Here is a 23,906-nt window from a genome sequence, read left to right on the forward strand (position 1 = left end):
AGGTTACAAGATGATCAGGTTGTCCCACATAGGGCTCACAGTCGTAATCCCCATTTTACAGATGAGGTAACTGAGGCTCAGAGAAGTGAAGTGACTTGCCCAAAGTCACACAGTGACAAGTGGCGGAGCCAGGATTTGAACCCATTACCTCTGACTCCAAAGCCCGGGCTCTTTCCACTGAGCCTTGCCCAAAGTCACACAGCCGACAGTGGGTCTACAGTGACAGGGCTGACAGTGGACTGGTTCAACCTGATCACCTTGTAATAATTATAATGATAATGTTAATAATGTTTGTATTTGTTAAGCGTTTATAATAATAATGATGGCATGTATTAAGCACTGACTATGTGCAAAGCACTGTTCTAAGCGCTGGGGAGGTTACAAGGTGATCAGGTTGTCCCACGGGGGGCTCACAGTCTTCATCCCTATTTTACAGATGAGGTAACTGAGGCCCAGAGAAGTGAAGTGACTTTCCCAAAGTCACACAGCTGACAGTTGGCGGAGCTGGGATTTGAACCCATGACCTCTGACTCCAAAGCCCGGGCTGTTGTCATTGAGTACTGTGTGGCAAGCACTGTTCTCAGTGCTGGGGTAGATACAAGTACAGTGTTGTGCACACGGCGAGTGCTCAATAAATACGATTGAATTCATTCACCTGTCTCCATGTTTTGTTGTAGTAATAATGATGGCATTTATGAAGTGCTTACTATGTGCAAAGCACTGTTCTAAACGCTGGGGAGGTTGTCCCACGGGGGACTCACGGTCTTAATCCCCATTTTACAGATGAGGTAACTGAGGCACAGAGAAGTTAAGTGACTTGCCCAGAGTCACCCAGCTGACAAGTGGCGCCGGAATTAGAACCCGCAACCTCAGGCTCCCCAGCCTGGGCCCTTTCCACTGAACCACACTACTTCTCTACTCTAGCGTATAGTTCAGGACTTGGCACGTAGTAAGTGCTTTAAAAACATCATAATTATTATTACCATCCTCCCTCATTGGGGCTGGTTTACTTTGCAAGCACTTAGAATAGTGCTCTGCACACAGTAAGCGCTCAATCAATATGATTGAATGAATGGATGGATACTTTCCAAGCGCTTAGTATAGTCCTCTGCACACAGTAAGCGCTCAATCAGTACGAATGAATGAATGATGAGTAGTAATTATAACAATAACAGTATTTGTTAAGCACTTACTATGTGCAAATCACTGTTCTAAGTGCTGGGGGGATACCAGGTCATCAGGTTGTCCCGCATGGGGCTCACAGTCCTAATCCCCATTTTACAGATGAGGTAACTGAGGCACAGAAAAGTGAAGTGGTTTGCCCAGGGTCACACAGCTGACCAAGTGGTGGAGCCGGGATTCGAACCCATGACCTCTTACTCCCAAGCCCGCGGTCTTTCCACTGAGCCATGCTGCTGGTACGTTCCAAGCGCTTAGTATAGTCCTCTGCACACAGTAAGCGCTCAATTAATACGATTGAATGAATGATGTAGTACTTTCCAAGCACTTAGTATAGTCCTCTGCACACAGTAAGATCTCAGTGAATATGATTGAATGAATGATGTAGTACTTTCCAAGCGCTTACTCCAGTGCTCTGCACACAGTAGGCGCTCAAATGTGATCCAATGCATGAATAAAGAGGGTAATTACATTTGTTAAGCACTTTGTGCCAAGCACTGTACTAAGCGCTGGAGTGAATACAAGCAGATTGGGTTGGACACAATTCCTATCTCATATGGGGCTCAGTCTCAATCCCCGTGTTAAAGATGAGGTAACAGAGGCATGGAGGGAGTAAAGTGACTTACCCAAGGTCACATAGCAGACAGGTGGTGGAAATGGGATTGGAATCCATGCCCTTCTGATTCCCAGGCCCGTGCTCTATCCACTCCTCCATGCTGCTTTTCTATCTGCCAAGCACTGTATTAAGCCCTGGGGTAGAGAAAAAGCGTCTAGTACGGTGCTTTGCACACAATAAGCGCTCACTAAATACGATTGAATGAATAACTGGGTTTAAGAGCAGTGTAGTGTTTTCGGTCACCACTCCAAGCGAATTTTCACATTTGGTAATTGCCGAAAGAAAAGTGAGGTGTGTGTACTCCCCAAAGAGAAAAAAAAAAGCAGCAGTCATTTTAGTAGTATTGGTATTTCTTGAGAGACCACTCAGTGGTCCACTGTATTAGGCGCTTGGAAAGGGCAGAATAGCAAAATGACATTAATGGAGAAGCTGCAAGTAATGCCAGCGTCGAAGGTGGTTGTAAGGTGAGATTGTGGTAAATATGTTGAAAATCTGCCATCAGAGCGATGCACAGAAGTTATTTCTTCATTTGCCTGAAAAGATTAGGACCGAGTTAAAAAGGGAGACTGATTTAGTACTTCAGAATAGAGGGATTTAGAACTTGGTTAGAGATGGAAATGACACGGCTGGTGGTATGTCATGAATGAAAGCCATGCCCAGCTATGCAAAGGCAATACAGGAAATCAGAACTACAGCTTTAAGGATAGCTCATTGGGCTTTTATTTTTTTATTAAACCAAGAGCCAGGAGAGTGAATCCCAGGAGTGTTGAAAAGCGGAACTATCTAGAAACTTGATTCAGTTGTATTTGAGTGCTTACTGTATGCAGAGGACTGTACTAAGCGCTTGGAAGAGTGCAGCATAACAGCGTTGGTAGAGACGTTTTCTGCCCCCGATGAACTGAAGTAAGTACAAAGTAGCGTGGCTTAGTGGAAAAGCTTGGGAGTCAGGGGTTGTGGGTTTTATCCCCGGCTCCGCCACTTGTCTGCTGTGTGACCTTGGGCAAGCCACTTAACTTCTTTATGCCTGTTACCTCATCAGTAAAATGGGGAGTAAGACTGTGAGCCCCACGTGGGACAACCTGAAGAGTGAGAATGATGTTTATAAGAAGCAAGAGCCTAGCCATAATGCTTTTGATAAACAGACTCCTTGAGGAAGCTGTTTGACCCAAGGGAAAGAATGTGAGGCTGGGAGTCTAGCACTTCTGGCCTCAACTCAACCACTGGCCTCCTTTGTCACCATGGGCAAGTTACAGCTTTTCTGGACCTTAGTTTCCTCATCTGTAAAAAAACAGAATAGGATACCTGTTCATTCATTCTCTCAATCGTATTTATGGAGCGCTTACTGTGTGCAGAGCACTGTACTAAGCGCTTGGGAAGTACATTGCTTGATATACAGTAAACATTTGGTAAATATCATTATATCCAAGAAGAAGCATGTAGGTGATTTATTAAGCCCGTAATATATAGATGAGGAAGCAGTGTGGCTCAGTGGAAAGAGCACGGGCTTTGGAGTCAGAGGTCATGGGTTCGAAGCCCGGCTCCACCACGTGTCTGCTGTGTGACCTTGGGCAAGTCACTTCACTTCTCTGGGCCTCAGTTACCTCATCTGGAAAATGGGGATGAAGACTGTAAACCCCATGTGGGACAATTTGATTACCTTGTATCTACCCCAGCGCTTAGAACAGTGCTTGGCACATAGTAAGTGCTTAACAAATACCAACATTATTATTATTATTGTTGTCATTTGCTGTTTATTGAGCACTGCACAGTGCTCTGCGCACAATAAGCACTTAATACGATTGACTGAATCTCCATTTTGCAGGCAGGAAAATCGAGATTAAATGACTTGCCCAGGTTCAGCCATTGGCGAGGGGAAGGTTGGAACTAGAAAAAGTGCTATGGGTGGCTTTTGGGCTAATTAGACTTGTAATGTTGGGAATTTATCAGTAGTAGTAATGGTATTAAGTGCTTACGTTACCACCATCATCATCAAATGCCATCAAATGCCATCCTATTCATAGCGACTCTATGGAGTTTCATCCATAGAGTTTTCTTGGTAAAAAATATGAAAGTGGTTCACCATTTCCACACAGCAAAAAGTTTGTCACTGCCTTCATCTTTGATCAACATTTTGATCATTTGATCATCTGCCTTTGACTCTTTCCCATGCCGCTGCTGCCCAGCACAGCTGAATCAGCTGCGTGTGACTTAGACCTTTCCGATATTGGTAACCCTGATGGGAGACTGTCTCTCAGTGGCATAGTTCTAAGCTTCACTGGCGTGCACAAACTCTCCTGCCACAATAAGGCAGTGATTCATTGGAGAGGAGTACTGTACTAAGTGCTGTGAAAGAATATGCAGGAGGGAATTAGAGATGGCCCCTGTCCCTCTAGGGGCTCATGAAACCTAAGGGTAAAAGTGGGGAGAAGGGACTGGAGACACTCATCGGGAGCGATGAAACATTAAAGCCCATTTCGGACAAATTCACAAAATAAAAACAAAATCACCTGGGGGCTGTGGCTAATGAGCAGTGTCAGGCTCAGAGTCCAGGACAGGCCTGTAGCCACAGCAACCTCTACAGCAGCCACCAGTCTTTGTGGGGTTTTGTGGAGGTCTTGTATTGTGAGTGTTTTTCTCTTTCTCACCGGGATGATGGGAGGCCGGGCGGGATGGAGTCCCTTCGGCATGGAGGAAAGCTTGTCCCTGTTTCCGGGGAGAGAGCATGGCTGGCAGGATGATGAGAGCATGTGGCAGCAGCTTTTATCCCTGGTTCGACGTGTGAGGAGCAGGGAAAGCTTCCAGGAGGAGGTGGGGTTTCAGGAAGGCTTTGAAAGCAGCAGGGGGAGAGAAAGAAAGAGCTGTGGTCTGGTGTTTGGGGTGCACAGATCTCTGTACATTCCACAGTTTATTTTAATGTCTGTCTCCTTTATACTGTGAACTCCCTGTGGGCAGAGAATGTGCCTGACAACTCTGTTGTGTTGTACTCTTCCAAGCCCATAGCTCTCCACACAATAAGCACTCAAATACCAACTGATTGATGGTGTTTGCATAATTGAGACCAGATTAAAATATAACCCTCCAGAGAAATTTCTGATTAATTTCCATGCTAATTCCCATGGAAGCCCATAAATGAGGAGTTACTCGTGGAAGGGATCAAAATTTGATTAGGAAAGATGCTTTAAAACTGAAATTCCATGGCAGTGGTAATCTGTGTCTTTCTTTGTTTATTGCAACATGAACGTGTCTAAAAGAGAAGTTTCCCATCTCAGATTGTCAGAAATCTTTTAATTATTGTTTTGAGGGGTTGAGAATTAAAAGGTTTAAAGGGAGGAGGTTGTTCCTTGTCTTTTTATAAATTTAAAATAAATTAGCGGTCAATGGTATTGAAAGCCTACTGTTTTAATGTATGAGTGTATGAAGTAAGATTTTATCCAATGAACTAATTTAAAACATTTGAGCTGCTTTATTAATCAGACATGTACATAAAATTATAAGATGAATTTACATTCCACCCACCCCTTCAAACAGAAAGCTTCCTTGGCTGAGTGGTTTGTTTTACTAGTCATCCATTCCAGCTTGCCAGTCAGTTTGTTTGCCTTCTTGGTGATCTATTTTGTCTTATGCTTTGTTGATTTCAAGGGCTTTTAACCTCTATGTTAGTTTTTATCGAGTTATCCATCTCCTTCCTAACACCTGTTACCTCCACATCATCTCTTCTAATTCTTTCCTTGACCACTTCCAATCTGAATTCTACCCCCTTCACTCCATAGAAACTGCTCTCTCCAAGGTTACCAGTGGTCTCCTCTTGCCAAATCCAACAGCCACTACTCCTTCCTAATCCTCCTCAACCTCTCAGCTGCCTTGATACAGTGGACAACCCTCTTCTCTCTCTTTCTTTTCCTGGTATTGGTTAAGCACTTACTATGTGCCAGGCACTGTACTAAGCGCTGGGTAGATACAGTCTAATCAGGTTGGACACAGTCCGTATCCCACATGGGGCTCACAGTCTTAATCCCCATTTTATAGCTGAAGACATAAAGAAGTGAAGTGACTTGTCCAAAGTCATACAGCAAAGAAGTGATGGAACTGGGATTGAAGCCTAGGGCCATGGATAATGGAAATCCTTGGATTCACAGACACTGTACTTTTCTGGTTCTTCTGTCTCTCTGGCCACTCATTCTGAGTTTCTTTCACAGGGTCTTCCTCTGCCTTCCACCCCCTAACTTTTGGAGTCCCTCAAGGTTCAGTTCTGGGTCCCCTTCTATTCTCCCTATACACCCACTCCCCTGGTGGATTCATTCACTCCCATGGTTTCAGCTACCATCTCTCTGTGGATGACTACCAAATTTACATCTCCAACCTAGATCTCTCTCCTCTTCAGGCTCACATTTCCTCCTGCCTTCAGGCATCTCTACTTGGATGTCCCGCTGGCGCCTCAAACTTCTACAAAGCAGAACTTATTTTCCCATGCAAATCCTGTCCTCCCCTTCATAGTCCCATCACTGTAGACAGCACCACCATCCTCCTTGTCTCACGAGCCCATAACTTTGGCATTATGTTGGCATCTTTTTCTTCTCTTTCATTCTAGCCACATATTCAATCTGTCACCAACTCCTGTCAATTCAACCTTCACAACATTGCCAAAATCTTCCTTTTTCTCTCCGTCCAAACTGCTACTTTGCTGATCCCAGTACTTGACCTGTCCCTCCTTGCTGACCTCCCTGCCTCCTCCTGTCTTTCCCCACTCAACTCCATACTTCACTCTGCTGCCTGGATATTTTTTCTATAAAACTATTAAGTTCAAATTTTCCTACTCCTCAACCTCCAGTAGTTGCCCATCCACCTCCGCATCAAACAAAAAAACTTACCATTTGTTTTAAAGAATTCAATCAGCTCTTCCCCCTCCTATCTTTCCTCACTGATTTCGTACTGCAGCCTAATCCGCACACTTTACTCCCCTGATGTCAATCTGCTCACTCTAGCTCAGTCTCATCTACCTCACTGCCAACCCCTCATTCTTGTTTTGCCTGTAGCCTGTACCTCTTGCTCCCTTCATATTTGACAGACTACCACTCTTCCCACTTTCAAAGCCTTAGTAAAATAACATCTTCTCCAAGCATTCTTCCACAACTAAGCCCTCATTTCCTCTTCTCCCTCTCCCTTCTGTGTTGCCCTTGTACCATGTAAGCACTTGATATTCACCAAATCCTCAGCCCCACAGCCTTTATGTACATTCCATAATTTTAATGACTGTTCTCCCCCCTGCCCCCTGACTATAGATAGGAAACATGCCTTTCAACTCTATTATATGATACTCTTCGAAGTAGTTAGTACTGTGCTCTATAAGTAATATATTTTATTATTATAGGGTTAATGTGAATTTTGCTTAACTTTACAGGGATCGCAAGCTGTACTATTTAGGATTGAAGGGGTTCTACGTCAAAGAAGTTGACAGCAACAATATAAGTAAGACTTATTTGTAGAAAACTGATTTATTAACAGTGATGAATGTTTACTATGCCCATACTGTTTTAGGCCAGGATACTGATATATAATAAAATGGATTTTGTAATCAGTGTAAAGTAAATTGCTGGCCAATTTTGTAGTCAGTTTTATATATATATATCTGCAGTGCATTCATTTTTTATCCGTTTGTCAGCAACTTTCAAAACATTTTATGGTATCTGCAAAAAATACGTGTGTGTGTACACGTAGAGTATATATTTTCTGGTCGTCTAGTCTTGCCCCATCTCAATCAGTTTTTCTGACCTTTACTGAATTGCATGTGCTACATTAGTAAGGTAGTTGGCTGTTTCCCCAAATTTAATACTGGATATGTTTGGGGAACAGAGACCTTGAAAAGCATTTATTTTCCTTGCTTTGCTTTTCTTATGAATTATTTTATTTGTTTTATAAATATTCAGTGGCTAACTGCTAAAAATGATTTTGAAGTTGCCGGTATTTTGGATATGATACATATCATAAAAATAGTTTTGGTGGCTATTAATGAATAACAGCTAATTAGGTGGGTTTTTTTTTTGAAGTTTCCAGAGAGATTACTTTAGAAAATGAACTCCCAAGTGAAACTGTATCTCATGGAGGCAAAATAGTAACATGAAGGAGAGGGATCATACTTAGTACATTAAAAATGAGCCTCTATAATATGCCTTCTTATTTAGCGGCTTTGGATATAATGGACTCAAATTTGTGTTCCCCTTAAGTATTCCCGTTTTCCAGCCCAGGGTATCCTCACAGCTCACCCCAGAGGAAGTTGTGTGTCTTCAGAAATTCAGCTGAGATAATTTAAATGTTTTTCCTATCCCTAAATACCCAAATGGAAGCTGCATTTATGTAAACTTGTGAATTAATTAACTACCTCGGGACCTAGGCGAGAAACAGCTGGAGGTGGAGGAAGAGGATGGCCGTCACTTGCATGAGATAAAAGAACCAGGCTTCAACAGTGCTTTGGCTTTGGAAGAAGATGAACTGGATTCAGAGGCTGAACTCATGAGGAGTATGGGATTGCCGCTTCAGTTTGGGAGCCTATCTGCTCACAAGAATTTTGAGGTGACACGTAATTGGTTTTTATTTACCTTTCAGTTAAGTCCCTAAAGCACAGAAATGAATCTTTAATTTGTTTTGAGGTCTTTTGTCCTTATATTGCAGTAAATATTTTTGAAGAATAGCTATACTGTTTAAATTGCAAGCTCTCATACACTAGAGCAGGTGGGCAAATCAGCCACACCCACCTTCCTTTGGGAAAGTAGTTCTTTAACTGCTCATGTCTAGCGTGGCTCAGTGGAAAGAGCCCAGGCTTGGGAGTCAGAGGTTGTGGGTTCTAATCCTGGCTCCGCACTTGTCAGATGTGTGACTTGGGGCAAGTCACTTCTCTTCCCTGTGCCTCAGTGACCTCGTTTGCAAAACAGGGGTGAAGACTGTGCGCCCAGTGTGGGACAACTTGATAACCCTGTATCCCCCCCAGCGCCTAGACAGTGCTTAGCACATAGTAAGTGCTTAACAAATGCCATCATCATAATTATTACCATGTGTCCGGGCTCCTTATCGCCCTGCTCCCAGGTATTGCTGGTGTGTAGGGATAGATCAGTTGAATTGATTGAGCACTTACTCTGTGCAGAGAACTGTTCATAATACTTGGGAGAGTACAATACAGTGGAGTTGGTAGACAAGATCCCTGCCCTCAAGGAGCTTACAGTCTAGTGGTGAAAGCAATCATTACAATAAATTACGGGTAGGGGAACCAGAAGGGTGAAAGGATAGGTAAAGCAGAGGTGGGGTGAATATCCAAGTGTTTAAGGGGTCCAGACCCAGGTGCATAGGTGATGCAGAAGTAGTAATAGTATTAAGTGCTCATTAGGTGCAGAGGACTGTACTAAGAACTGGGAGAAAATACACCGATGGGAATTAAACACGGTTCATCATGGTCCTTCCCTTCATGGGGCTCACAATTTAAAAGTTCGTGTGAGGATAAGGGATTGGAAGGGAGGTCAAGTAGGGTGGGGGAAAAGGAGATGAATCCAGGGAGGCGTCTTGCACTAATTGCCAATGTAGCCGTGCCTAATTTTACATCCAGTCATTGCGTGGAATTAAATTCCCTTCGTACGTTTGCCTGAACACAGACATGAAGCCAAGCTTCTACTCTTTGGCCAGGGTCCCGAGAGGGAAGCGATATGCTTGGTGCCAGATTGGGGGGAGGGAAAGACTTAGATGAACTTGGGCAACTCTGTCTTTCCTGCTTCGATTTTGTGCAGCTTTGGCTGCAATGAAGATAGGCTATTTCATCTACCTCCCATCCTTTCTCCTTTTCTGGAAGTAGAATATATATTCCTTTTGCCTTCAGGGATAAGTTTGGGCCACTCTTCCATTCCTTTCCATTCTTCCTATCAAGGCCTTCTGTAGAGAAAAGAAAACTTTTCTAGAGTGTCGCCCCAATTTGCTCCCTTTATTCACCCCTCCCTCAGCCCCACACCACTTATGTGCATATCTGTAATGTATAATAATAATAATAATAATAATGACATTTATTAAGCACTTACTATGTGCAAAGCACTGTTCTAAGCGCTGGGAATTTACAAGGTGACAGGTTGTCCCACGTGGGGCTCACAGTCTTAATCCCCATTTTACAGAGGAGGGAACTGAGGCCCAGAGAAGTGAAGTGACTTGCCCAAAGTCACACAGCTGACAAGTGACAGAGCTGGGATTTGAACCCATGACCTCCGACTTCAAAGCCCGGGCTCTTTCCGCTGAGCCACGCTGCTTCCCCACTCTAGACTGTCAGCTTGTTGTAGGCAGGAAATGTGTCTACCGACTTTTTGTACTCTCCAAAGCGCTTAGTTCAGTCCTCTGCACACAGTAAGTGCTCAATAAATATGATTAATTTATTGATTGAAAAAAGCAATAAGTCTTGAGGGGAATCTGTGGTTTTTGTTATGATGTAGAATGTTCCATTGTGAGCTTGTTGAAACTGTATCTTGATAATAGATTTTTTCTCTGCCTTCTAGTTGCCCTGAAATCCTTAATTCATAGGCATGAGTCCTACAGTTCCCTGGTTCTCTTGTTACTGAGTTGGTTGCTCAGAGCAGAGAACTTAGTTTAAAGAGCCTTTATATGGTTTTTGTGCTTTTGTCCCGCTGTGGTCAGTCATTCCGATTCATTTCAGTTGGGGGGGGGCGGGGTATAATTGAGAATTTGGTTGTAGTTTAATTTAATCTGAAGTTCCTTTCTAAATCCTTGTCCCAGTCTTTCAACACACTCCCCTTACCCTGTGAACAGCTCTTTCCACTCAATTTCCTCCAGAGCAGTTAAATTATCTTTATTCTTCTCTGCTCTTCAGCCTATCCATCTCCTTTCTGGTAGAGGAGAAGGACCTGAAAGATAAACACAGTGTGGACTAGTAAAGTGTTCGTGGGGGAGAGACAGAGACCATCGTATAAAAAGTGAAATGACTTGGGGTGACAGGACCGGCTGGCTGCCGAAAGAATCGGGGATTGATTAAGACCTGGGGATTTGCTCTGGGAAAAGGAGAGTTTAGTGTTCTAACCTCAGTCGTAATTCACATGAGAAAGTAGTCCTACACCCACGTCTCCTGTAACATGAGGATTCAGTCCTTGCAATCAGTCAATCAGTTGTTTTTGTTTAGGTGCTTACCAGGTGCAGAGCACTGTACTAAGCGCAAAATCTCATGTTAAGGAAAACTAAAATGATAGCACTTATTCATGCCAATGCCATAACTGTGTGGCAGGCAGTTTCTTTAATATCATAGCATTCTGAGGCAGTCCAGGCGAGGGTTATTAGAAGAGCATTCCCTAATCACATTCTAGCCAAAACTTAGAGAAGCCAGATGCAGTTTTAAAAGTAACATAATTTACTATTTTGTACTGTTTGGTAGTTAACATATTTCATTTGGGACTGAATTTTAGGTTTCCATGAATACCAGAAACAAAACAACTAAAATCAAAAAGAAGAAAAAGAAAAAATCTCAACAGAAGTACTTGAATGACATTTTGCGAGAACCCTGGGAAGATAACACATGCGACGACGAATTGGCTTCAGATGATCCATCCCTAATTCCTGAACAGTCAGAGAAATCTGTCATATGTGAACTTCAGAACAATGGGGAAGACACAGAAACTGGGAAATTGTCTCCTAAAAATGAGTTACCTAACAACCTGGAAGTTACAGAGAAATGGGAAAAGTATTGGAGTCATTACGGAGAAGGACTGCTGCGGCAAAGCTGGCAGGAGAAACACCCTGCTTTAGAACTGGGAGCTGAAATTTGGAATTCTCCTGACACCAAGGAAAAGTGGGAGCAGCATTACAGTGAACTCTATTGGTACTATTGGGAGCAGTTTCAGTACTGGGAAGCTCAAGGGTGGACTTTTGACATTTCTCAAAGCACTGATATTAGTGAACAGAAAAAAGAAGTAAGTGACTTGCAAGACACAAGTTTCACCGATATAGACACTACGGAGGGACCACCGTTGGATCCTCGTACTTCTTCCGCATCTCCAGCCATTCCCAGTTATAAAGAAAGCTCTAGTAGCACAGGGCATAATGAGGAAGTAGTTTTGGGAATTAGTAACATAAATCTAAATCCCGAAGAAGTAGAGCAGGGCAAGTTAGACTTGACGGAAATTTATACTAGCCATCAGCAGCCAGATTCAGCTAACAGTGAAAGAGAGAATCCTTGTGTTTCCAACCAAAGTGAACCCTGTGATGGGGGAAGCCGGAAAAGGTGCACATCTGGAAACAGAAGCCCCCAGCAGCCAGGTAAGCAGAAGGCTTTCTAAGATTGACTATAGTAATATTCAACCAAATGGAACCGTGTAATTTGGCAACAGAGCTTAGCTTCTCTTTAATGTGCAGTTTAAGGAGAGTTCCTGTTGTTTTGTGGAATAATCATTAGAAGTAAGACTATATTACAATTCCATTTTCTCCAGGCTCTGGTTGTGTTATTTTTATTTTTCCCCAAATTAATTTTCCTTGGACATGTCTGCGTTTAATTTTTACAGATTTAAAAATGCATAAATTACATATTGCTTTGAGTTTTGCTCCAACTAATCCATCAATCCCAGTGGTATTTATCAGTCTCTGTGTGTGCAGAATACTTGGGAAGCACTTGGGAAGAGTACAGTCCAACAGAGTTGCTAGGCACTATGCAATAAATAGAGAAGAAGGAAAGTATAGCAATACTAAGTGCCCCCCTCCCACTTATTTAAAGGTTTTGAGTGAAAAATGTTGGCTGTTTAGACTCTACAATAAACTCTTGGGGCAAGTCACAGTATAGTAGATTATCCCAATAGGACTGATCCCCATGCCACTCCACATCTTCCCCCAACTGTGTCCTGAGATCAGTCAATCAGTCGTATTTATTGAGTGCTTCCTCTGTACAGAGCACTGCAGTAAGTATGTGAGAGTACCATAGAGTCAGTTGAAATGATCTCTGGCCTCAAGGAGTTTACAATTGTTCTTAGTGCTTCCAGGAGGAACAGCTTCGCTCTGATGATTTTGTTGATATCTACCGCTCCTGCTTCAGTGCTATTTTAACTGCCATTGCAGATACCTTGCTCTCCTAACTTGTGCTCCTTTCTCTCCAGTCCCACAGGAAAAAAAAATTCATGCCACTGGCCTTCTCGGCCTCCTTTTTACCTTCATCCCTATTTCCCTGCCATAGGCTGTTCTTCATTGATCATCATTTCTGAAGAAACACAATGGAAAGCTTTGAGAAAAACACGTGGAGGAAGGGGGAGGGAGACACCAGACAAATTCTTACTCTTCAGGTCCCTCTGCCCCAAACGTTTTTAGTTAGGCTTGGTGAGGTAGAGTACTCTGGGTGATAGACAACTACTGAAACCTTTCTAGACAGAAAGTAAGGAAAAAACTCAAAAGAAAAAAAGCATTCCAACCAGGGAAATATTATGTGTAAAAGGGGAAAAGGCAAGAGAGAGGAAGTCAGAGTAAGGGAAAAAGACTGTTTCAGGTCAGTCATAACTTGGAAAGTCAGCATGGAGACTGGTGCCTACTGGAGCATACAGAACAGAGGAAACCATTTAATACCTCCCTCTCTGGGTCTTCTCTTTTCTCCTCCCAGCCCTTTCTCCCTCCCACCTGTCTCTCTCCAGGAGGAAATACAGAAAGTGATCACCGAAAAGCAAAATAAATAAATGAAGGGAAAGAAGAGCTGGAGGTGTTTAGTAGAAAGGGGCCAACATAATTTGGGAAGCTTATGCTAAAGCAGGCGGCCCCATGGCCCCAGTACAGCCAACCTGGTATTGGGATAACTGCATCACACTCATCTCATTTTACGTCTTCCTTCCGCTTCTCAGGTTAGATACCTAATACTTCCCAAAGCCCTGGTACAGCCAGAGTGTGGAGCCAAGTTAGATTGGCAGCCGTCCCAGCTTTTGAGCCTGGAAGACCATAAAGCTGCTGGGAGAAACTTTTGGGCAGTGTCTGACAGTCTGATTAACTGTGATTAAGCAGGAATATATCTGCTCTTCTGTACCTTTCTTGTCTTACATTGCCCCATGGGAATAGATTGGATCTGTACCCCTTAAGCATTTGGAAATTACCCCATAGCTCTCATGTATGTATCCCTTATACTCTCACACATCCCATATTGTAATTTCTTTTAATGTCTTTCTCTCCCTGTAGACTGTAAGCTCCTTGTGGACAGGGATCGTGTCTACCAACTCTGGTGTACTCTCCCAGGCACTTAGTAAAATGCTGTAGGCACAGTAAGTGCGTAATAAATACCATTGATTGTTACTAACTCTTCTGCATTCCCAAGCATGTAGTACAGTATTCTGCACATTAATAGCCTACTTTGTAAAAGGTGCAGCCAACTAACCTGCTGTGAAAGCTGTAACCAAGTTCTGCTTGGGAATGACTGGAGAGGATTGCCAACCCATTTAATTTCCTGGCATGGGGTTACCGCACTTCTCCTGGCCAAGGGAAGTGAGATGGAGCAGTGAAGAGAGTGCAGCAGTGGCATAATTGGAAGTTCAGAGACCTATATTCAGGCCAGTGGAAACATATAGGCTCTTCTAGCCAATTCCCACTTAAGTCCCTCTGTCCTTTTGCCCCCATTTGGTTAGATTGAAAGCTTGGGAATAAATCCTTCTAGTAGGGGACTGTGGTGTCTTTTCCTGAATTAATGTGACCTCTTTTCTCATTCTGAGAGTAAACTTTTCCATCTAAGTTTAAATTGGCTTTAGGACGGATAGCTTTAATCAGTGTGTAAATGTTGGGGTCAGTCAGCAAAAGGAAGTTAATAACAAAAAAACTTTTGGTTTGTGTAATTAATTAAGGTAATTAATGTTCGCGGGTTTGTTTTTCTGGTTGCCTGAGTAGATTTATTTGAAGCATTCTTCAAGGCCTTAATACAGAAGTGGCCTAGATACAGAACAATATGGGTGCCCAGCCTCAACCTTGAGTTGAACAGACATGGTGAAATACTTGATTTTTTTTGGCTGACTTGCATGTACAGTTTGCTGCAGGAAAAACTCTGAAGCATTTTTGGTTGAATTTGCAAAATTTTGAAGATGAGTCCTCAGATCTAGAGGGGAATAATGCACTTTAATGTTTCTGCTTCTTTAGATTCACAGGCTTCCTTGGGAACATATACAAACAAGGAAACATCACCCAGCAATGATAAGGGTGGAGATGATAGTGAAGAAGATCCTCCAGAATATAAATCAGCCAAGCTCAAGAGAAGGCAAGTCAGAAGTTCTTAATTTCTTCAGAATGTGGTTCTAAGACATTGGAGTGAGGAGTACAAATACAGGGGGCTGTAATGCAAGCGGTAGTAAGAAGGGGCAGGGAGTCTAGCATAATTGATGGGACTGTGTTGAAATACAAGGAAATGTAAGTGGCTTAGCATAGGAGCTTGTTTTTATTGACCCTTTACACTTGGGGGAAATAATTTTGTAGAAAAATGTTAAATAATGAACTACTGTAGCAAATGGGATTAGTAATCCGGGGAAAGAAAGAATCACATTTCTTCTGCAAGATAAATGTTCAGGAATAGACACCAGTATTTGAGCTGATCAGCAAATCTCTAAAGGGTCTGGGTTACAAGTAATATTGTGGTGGCAAAGGCTTACGTTGAAAAGGACTTGTCGGGAGCAAACACCCATAAAAGACTGGGTTCTTGTTCTGGTGTTTTGCATTTTCACATTAACACCTGTTGAAAACATGGGATGGCAAAGAAGACAGTAGAAAGTGTCTTGTTACTGATTATGGAAATTATTCTTCTTGTTTGTAGCCATGAGCTAGACATCGATGAAAATCCAGCCGCTGACTTTGATGACAACGGTTCTCTCCTAGGATTCAAGCATGGCTCAGGCCAAAAGTAATTACACAGATATTTGAACGGTAGTTTTCCAGAAAGCTTAGCTACTTAAATTATCCCAAAGCCAAATTAGGTTAATTGGGAAGTTGGCATTAAGGGACATTTCAACTTGAACAGTGACCTATTGATCCTTTTTGCTGACTTTGAGCTAAATCTTTTCCCTCCCTTTCTGCACACAGTTCATGTCTGGTAGTAAGATAATGCATTGTTTGCTGGGATGCCCTCAGGCAGCTACTTAGTTGTATTTTAGAAACAGTGTTTTCCTTTTAGTCCCTCTAGCCTACCATGAGTATGGGGGCAGGGGGGATTATTCAGGTTCCAAGTCAGATAACATCTCCAGAAGCAAGCTCTTTGTGGGCAAGGATTGTGTCTGCCAGCTCTGTTGCTCTGTTGTACACCCTGAGGGACTTAATACAGTGTTCTGCACACAGTATAAACACTCAGTATATGTCACTGATAGATTAATTCGTTATTCTGTGGACTAAGGAGCAAGTCACTTGCAAATTGGGCCAGTTCCTGAAGTGAGAAATTGAATGTGATTGTATTTGCAAGGTGACCTGATCCTAGTTCTCAGTCCATTAGACCGTATGCTTCTTTCACATTGACTGTCTTAAAATACTCCAAGTTGTTTCAGTGTCTTCAGTGATACAAAGTCGGGCAGCAAGTTTTTAATTTCTCCAGACTGCTTTTCCCCCTTTATAAAATTGGGCTATTAATTCTCCCTTCTTACCATTAAGCCGTTTGCGAACAAGGCCCTGGAGAAAGTAATCTGAGGGCTTCAAAAAAATGCTTCCCAGTAGTAAAAAAATTTCCTTTTTTTATTCTGCTACCATACTTAACTCTCCTGGCCCGAAAGTCCTTCAACTAATTCCGTGGATAGGTATTAAGAGATTCAAACATCACCTCTAGAACTCCCGCCTAGCTAGGATCATGTGTTTTCGCTGACCTATATTAGAAGCCTCTAGAGCTGAATCTATTTTGTCCAAAAGTGCCATTTTATATTTTTAGTGATCTTCCTCCTAAAACAGGTTATTTAATTGAAAGATTTTAGGGTCAAATTAAGCAAGGACTCGGGAATGGAGGTTTCAGGTGGGACAGGGACCCACATTATCCTGCATCTAACCCAGCCTGTAGCAAAGTGTTTGGCATAAGCGCTTAGTACAGTGCTCTGCACACAGTAAGTGCTCAATAAATACAATTGAATGAATATAGAAAGCACTTAACAAGTGCCATAACTATTCATCTTTGGCAAGTGGTGTTTGAATATAGGGGGCTGCCTGAATAGGTTCACTGGGCAGCAAACTCTGGAAGTATTACATCGAAATGTGATTTTCCTTCTATTCTTGTGCCTCATTCCTCTTTCAGTGCAGTTTTGATTTAGTGCATAAGTCATATTTCATGAGTAGCCATGAAACACGTATTTTGAGAACAGAGAAAATCCATATCTAGTTGAAGTGGATCTTCAGATAGGAATTAAACTAAACCAAATGTACAACTTCCTGATAGTTACCAAAGTTTTCTTGTGGAAAGAAGTTCCTCTTGGTTATATTAATGATGAGTTTTCACATCCTGAGTGATGGTTTTGAATCAGGTTAGATTAACTATTTGGGATAGAAGCTGCCCTCCATCTTCTTTGTTGTTGAATTAAATCCGTTTTAAAATTACTTTGAAATGGGTTTATAATTACTCACTTTCACCTGTTAACTTTTTTTTGGTGGGGGAGATTAATAGCAGATCAGCTTTACTTGTTTTTCTATTTTTTCCCCCTCTTTAAACACAATGAAGCTTCTTTTATGTCACTATCTGATTCAGAATTATCTTATTGGAGCTGGATCTGTTTTTCCTTACAGTAGCATAGCACCCTTTATTTTTTTGGTCTAATTTCTTTGTCATGCTGAAGGAAGTTGTGTTGTAAGGTCTGCTTTGATTTCAGAGATACAAAGCACTCTTCTTAGCCTTTTGCTGTTGTTTCTTGGTTATACCCCTAATTTAAGTTCTATATCAAAAATGTTCCTGCACTTCTGTTTTCGTGTTGTATTTTTATTTTGGATCGAACACATTCAGTTCACCTCTGAAAAGTTAGATAATTTTTAGATAAGAACAGGTCTTCTAGTTCACGTTTCAAACTGGATAGTTCTGAATAGTAATGAAACTCTCTGTACTTCTCCATATTTTCCCCAAAACAAAATTGACTAGTTGTAGAGGTGAGTCTAACATCCATTTAAACTCCATTTTCGGTTGCAGGTATGGCGGAATTTCAAATTTTACCCACAGGCGGGTGCAGTATCTGGAGAAAAATGTGAAACAAAAATCTAAGTTCCTGGATATGCGCAGACAAATAAATACAAAAAATAAGCACATCTTTTTTACAGAAGAATCAGAAAAATCATCTTCCCTGAAGAGTAAGACTTTGAGTAAGGTATAAGAAAATCTTGACTTTTATATTTTCTTCAGTTCACTTATAGCATTTCTGCCTATCATGCTGATGTAGTTGGTCTGAATTTTGATGAGTTCTAAGAAATTGGCTGGATTGTGCGTAAAAGTACCAGTTCCAGCCATGACCCACTCAAGATTAGAACCGGGGGGCAGAACCACAACTTTACCCTTCCCATCCTCTGTGCCTCCTCGTCCTGAGCCAGGAAAAGATGTCTACACCCTGCCTGACTCCTACCTCTAGCAGCAGCACCTCACCACACCCCCAACCCTTTTCTTGTGAATCCCCCAACCTTGTTGGATTCCCTGCGCCCTTTCCTATTGCTGTGTATATGTTTATGTGTCCACTTCCCTGAAGAAGCGTGTTTGCATTTGTATCCGTACTTCTCATCTCCCCCCGGTCTTATTCCCTGCGCCCTTTCCTATAGCTATGTATATGTTTATGTGCCCACTTCCCTGAGGAAGCGTGTTTGCATTTGTATCCATACTTCTCATTTCCCCCCGGTCTTAGCGCCTTGAGAGAAAGAGGTGAGCCTCGTTTAGAAGACAGAAACCAGACCCAGTAAAATTTAGGACCGGGGCTGACAGGTATCTCAGATTTTAGGATCTGGACATAACCCAGCTCATTTAGGTAGGTGGGAGCACTTGGGGTCTGGGCTTATGCTAGAACTCCATGGTGCTTTATTCCTTCCTTGCCCTCCACCACCACTCTGCCAGCCTCACACTCCAAGGTCTATGCCTTCCATGTCAGCATGCACCAACAACCGTGGATTATTCGGCTTCCTTCCCCAACCCATACCTATCTCTGGCATTTTACTCAACCCTCACTTGGTCAGGGGATTAAGGATTGAGACTGTAGGCCATGTCTATCCTCAGACCTGTAACTAGCACACTCACCTGAGTCGGAGTTTCTGCCCCATCCCCGAGACTTTCTTGAGGTGTTTAGCATGTCGACTTGAGCCCTGAAATCTCAGGCGATACCACCAAGTTGATGAAAGGTGCGTTTTAGAGTTCCTTGCTTTTTTCCTTGAGTACATAGTTGGATTTATAAATATGTGTCAAACGAATCAAAGCTGCCCTGCGTTAGTTCCATGGTAGAGATTGTAACTGTTGGTGACATTTTAGGTAGAGAAATTCCTCAAGTGGGTTAATGAACCAGCCGAGGAGAGAGTATCTCAGGAATCCTTTCATCGGGACCAGGAGCATGACACCTGCACAAGCAGTGACTCGGACGGACAGGAAAGAGCTGTTAAAAAACCTGAAAGTCCTCAAAACACTGATGTAGAACTTGAAAAAACAGACCTATCCCCATCAACTCCCGCTTGTTGCGAACCTGAAATGGAAGAAGCCAAAGAAAACAATGTCTCAGGTGTTGCTGAACAGCAGGAATGTGCTCATGGGCGGCAGCTGGTTACGTTGGACATTCCAGACTATCTCCAAGTAGAAACTGAAGGTGAGAGCAAATGTGTATCAGCTCGATAGTAGGCGATGTCATTGGGTTTAATGATTCTGCCTTGTAGTGCCTGTATGTCTAATGCAGTTAAATATTCCTTTTTTAATTGTTATGGAATTTCTTTGTTAACTATCTCAAGTAAAATGAGCACTTAGCATTTAAGCTTGGCTCAGTGGAAAGAGCATGGGCTTTGGAGGTCATGGGTTCAAATCCTGGCTCCGGCAATTGTCAGCTCTGTGACTTTGGGCAAGTCACTTCACTTCTCTGTGCTTCAGTTATCTGTAAAATGGGGATTAAGACTGTGAGCCCCCCGTGGGACAACCTGATCACCTTGTGACCTCCCTTTCACTTAGAACGGTGCTTTGCACATAGTAAGCACTTAATAAATGCCATCATTATTTTATGATCAGTGGGCCTTACTCGAATTTCCGACCTTGCATTCAGCTCTGTTGAATGATTCTTCTGGGCCCTTTTTTAGACTAGTTTGTTGCTTCCTCATTTATTCAACAAATCTATTACTCATTAGTGAGGAAGAGGCTTTTTTAGTGATCCTGGTTAATTATTTACATTTTTTTAAGAAAGCCTTAATGATCACAGCTCAGAATATTTGGCATATTACTTTATTGAATTGTGCCCTAAGATACACAAGTGTTTGAGTGATAAAAAAAGCTGATAACCAAGGAACGTCACCACTTGTGATTCAGTCTCTCTTGGAAATCATATTTATTCCCTTCAATAGAAGATTACTTGGTCCTTGTTGCAGACTTTACCTGACTCTAAGACAAGTTCTGAAATGCGAACTAGCCTTGCTCTCCAATTTAAATTATTCAGCCTTCTGCATTTGAATACTACACTGCTCTCCCACTTGGTATGTGGATTTTTGTTGTTTAAACAAAATTGCCCTCAGTGATGTCTGCTAGTACAGTATATTAAAACTACTTTGAGCTATGAAACAAACTCGTAGATTTTAGTTTGTGCCATGAACTGCATCTCACCAGGTATTCACAGTGGCAGGCACTCAGCTTGTTTTCTTCATTAAGGCAACCTAAAGTAAATGGTCCTGTGAATTTATTTTGGTTTTAGTAATAGATTTCATTCAGTAGGCTAGGTGGATGCCCTCCAAACATCATTACAGCAAAAGCAGTAAGAGATAAGGGACAAGAAGGAGGGAAGAAAGAGTGCAAAAAAGGAAACCTTGATTGTGCTCTTATTAAGGACAGTGTGTTGCTCCTTTATCTTGGGAGTCCATTATTGCAGGCGCTATCTTCCCAGCATGTACTGATTTAAGAACATGTGTTTATCAAGCACATGCAGGGTGATTGGCCCTGAACTGGACATTTTTATTGCCTGGGTGTTTGGATAGTTTTGGTACATTCTGATAATCAGGAGTAGACTTCTCTAATGGTAACATTATCCTGGGACCTTTTTCATTGTAGTCGAAAGAAAAAAGAAGCCAAAGAAAAACAGGAAAAAGAAGAAGGCCATGAATGCTTTCCCCCCTGAGATTGCTGCCGATCCTGAACTGGCAAAATATTGGGCCCAAAGATACAGGCTTTTCTCACGCTTTGACGAAGGAATTAAATTAGACCGAGGTAGAGTATGAGGTTAACCTGACCCTGCCGTTTTCTATTATAGAAGTATTTAAGCCAGCAATTTTATTTTCTCATCTGTTTATTGTAGGAAACACAGGAGTAAATATTGATGACATTAAATAGAACACCTGACCAGTATCAGTGACAGGAGTTTAGTTTAATGGATTAAGCGTGGGAAATTGTGAGTTCTGATCCTACATCTGCTATTTGACTCTCTTTGTGATCTTAAGCAAAGTTCTTCAACTAGCCCCATCTCTTGGCCACTTGTTAAGATGAGTGGCAAAAGATTGTGACTAGTTGACTATCTAGCAGGTTAATTTTGAAGGGGTTGAATGTGGTGGAGACATTTTGGTGTGCAGTGACCAGTGTCTGGATGTGTATTTAGGAAAACCTATTTCCAGAGTTTTCTGGGGAAATAGGTCAGTCCAGCTCACTTTTAGGGCTGCAGGAAAATCCCCGCCAGAGAACCGGTTGATGGCTTGGCCGAGGGGGGGATGAGGGAGGGGGATGTTCCCAAATCCATCGTTATGCCAGTTGTTTGTGGGTTCCAACCCTTGCTACCCCAGAACTTGGGGTAAGCAGTACGGTCACTATTGGGACAGGCGGAGTTTTGGCACAGGACTGGGACACTGGTAACATGTCTAAAGCCAACTCCTCTAACTCATGGGCAAAAGTGTAAATCCAACCAAAATGAGCACCCTTTTACCCCTCTGTTAACTTTTGTATCTGTGGTCCAGTTCCCCAGTGGCTGTCGAGAAGCGTAGCATAGTGGAAAGAGCACAGACCTGGGAGTTGAGGTCCTGGATTCTAATCCCAGCTTTACCAGTTGTCTCCCATGTGCCCTTGGGCAAGTCACTAAACTTCTCTGTGCCTCAGTTACCCTGTCTATAAAATGGGTTAGAGCTGTAAGCCCTATGTGGGACTTGGATTGTGTCCAACCTGATTACCCTGTATCTATCCCAGGGCTTAATGCAGTGTCTGGTGCATAGTAAATGCTTAATGAATACCATTTTTTAAAAAAGAGAGAGAAGGGGCCTGTTCTAGGTGATGAACAATTCCTCCTTCCCCAGAGCACAGGCCGATTGCACAGCAACAGGGTTGAGATGAGGTCAAGAAAACTTGTGCCCCATGGTTCTTGGGTCCCTAGTATTTGTCCATGGCCCACAAAATATCAGGAGAACAGAACCTGTTGCTCTTAGCCTTCCAACATTAATCCCAAGATAGGGGTGCATTTCTCGGCCTTTCTGGGTCCCCAAAATGTCTTTTGTGCTTGATTACCTTCGAAACTGGGAACCATGCAGTTTTGTGTATCTTCTCTCAGTATTCATTGAGGGATACCATCTGAGGAACAAGGGCTTGAAAAAGTCAAGTCTGGGAAATTCCAGACCCCTGGCTTCCACTTTTTGATGAACTACCAGTTTTGATATATTCTGGTTCTTGATAGATTCTTCTTCCTCCTGTAAGCATTCCTACAACGTGCATGGGTAAAGAACAGGCCTCTAGTCATGTGTGTACAAGAAAAGCAGAGCAAAAGTTATAAGCAGATGTGGTAATCCTATAATTTGGAGGTGCCAGTTGTATTTTCCAGCGGGTTGGGATTCAGCCAACCTCAGGGACCACAGAAAGGCTGAAGGATAAGAATTACACAGAGAAGCATGCATAACCGTAACGTAGTGTCATAGCCCAAAGAAAGAGAGGGATGGAAGTCACATGTTTATAGAGTCATATTCTAAGATCAACCCATTGAAATTATAGAAGTAGCCTGTTCAACTCAGTCTTAGACACATTTTGCCAGAATGGCAATTGTGATTGATTTGGTATTTTTATCAAAATTTTTTGCAAGGAGTCAAAACATTTTTCTTGCTTTCAGAGGGCTGGTTTTCAGTCACACCGGAGAAGATTGCTGAACACATCGCAGGTCGGGTCAAGCAGTCCTTCAACTGTGACATCATAGTGGATGCATTCTGCGGAGTTGGGGGAAATGCCATTCAGTTTGCCTTGGCCGGGAAAAGAGGTAATTAGTTCTTGCTCAACAGAGAACTGAATTTTTTTCCTTCCCCCTCTGCCTGGCTGGTTGTTGTAGATTTAAAAGGTGCCGGCATTTCTACATGTCATCCAGTGGCAGTGAAGCATTCTCTTTATGGTATTTATAAAGCACTTACTGTATGCCAGGCATATGAACCTGAGTTTTGCCACCTGGATTGTGCCTCTGCCATAAGCTAACTTTCCCCAGGGGTGCAGAGCATTGTAGTAAGCACTTGGGAAAGTACAGTACAATAGAGTTGGTAGACAGGATCCCTGTCCACAAAGAGCTTTCGCTAGACCAGTTGGTCTCTCCCTCAACTAGATAGCAACTCTTCCAGATGTATCAGAAAGCATTCTGTAACTGGATCTATTCAATGTTGGGATTTAAATGTACAAGAAAATGGGTTAGATTCCACAAGTACCATCTTTGCTATTGTCCGGTGAGAAGACGCACTTATTGAGCCTTCAAATGACTTCAGCCTGCCAGTCTGTAAGGGGAGAAGAAAGGTAAAGGCACCCAAATTTCCCTGTACTGACCTCTGTAAAGCTGAGTAAAAAGATAGGGAATAGTTTTGTATGGTCTCAATTGGCTGGTTTCCCTATAGTGTGACTGCTGCCCCTGAAGTATGGCCAGATATGAACATTATCCATTGAATATAGCAGAGCCCAAATCCGCCATTATGCAGCCGAAGAGTAATCTGTACTTCTTTTGAGTAAACTGAGACTAATTATTCATCC

General features: G+C 42.5%; 1 protein-coding gene across 1 annotated transcript in view; it reads left to right on the plus strand.

Annotated features, from left to right (window-relative positions):
- The window catches only part of TGS1 (trimethylguanosine synthase 1), a 46,867-nt gene that overhangs the window by 2,985 nt on the left and 19,976 nt on the right, over positions 1 to 23,906 (plus strand). Inside the window, exons 2-10 of the mRNA XM_038766660.1 lie at positions 7,194 to 7,261; positions 8,184 to 8,362; positions 11,233 to 12,082; positions 14,912 to 15,029; positions 15,579 to 15,665; positions 17,910 to 18,084; positions 19,224 to 19,551; positions 20,988 to 21,143; positions 23,014 to 23,157. Of these exons, the coding sequence (XP_038622588.1) occupies positions 7,194 to 7,261; positions 8,184 to 8,362; positions 11,233 to 12,082; positions 14,912 to 15,029; positions 15,579 to 15,665; positions 17,910 to 18,084; positions 19,224 to 19,551; positions 20,988 to 21,143; positions 23,014 to 23,157 (2,105 nt within the window). The remainder of the gene's footprint in view (positions 1 to 7,193; positions 7,262 to 8,183; positions 8,363 to 11,232; positions 12,083 to 14,911; positions 15,030 to 15,578; positions 15,666 to 17,909; positions 18,085 to 19,223; positions 19,552 to 20,987; positions 21,144 to 23,013; positions 23,158 to 23,906) is intronic.

Source organism: Tachyglossus aculeatus, chromosome 25 (assembly GCF_015852505.1).
Source record: "Tachyglossus aculeatus isolate mTacAcu1 chromosome 25, mTacAcu1.pri, whole genome shotgun sequence".
NCBI classification, from domain to species: Eukaryota; Metazoa; Chordata; class Mammalia; order Monotremata; family Tachyglossidae; genus Tachyglossus; species Tachyglossus aculeatus.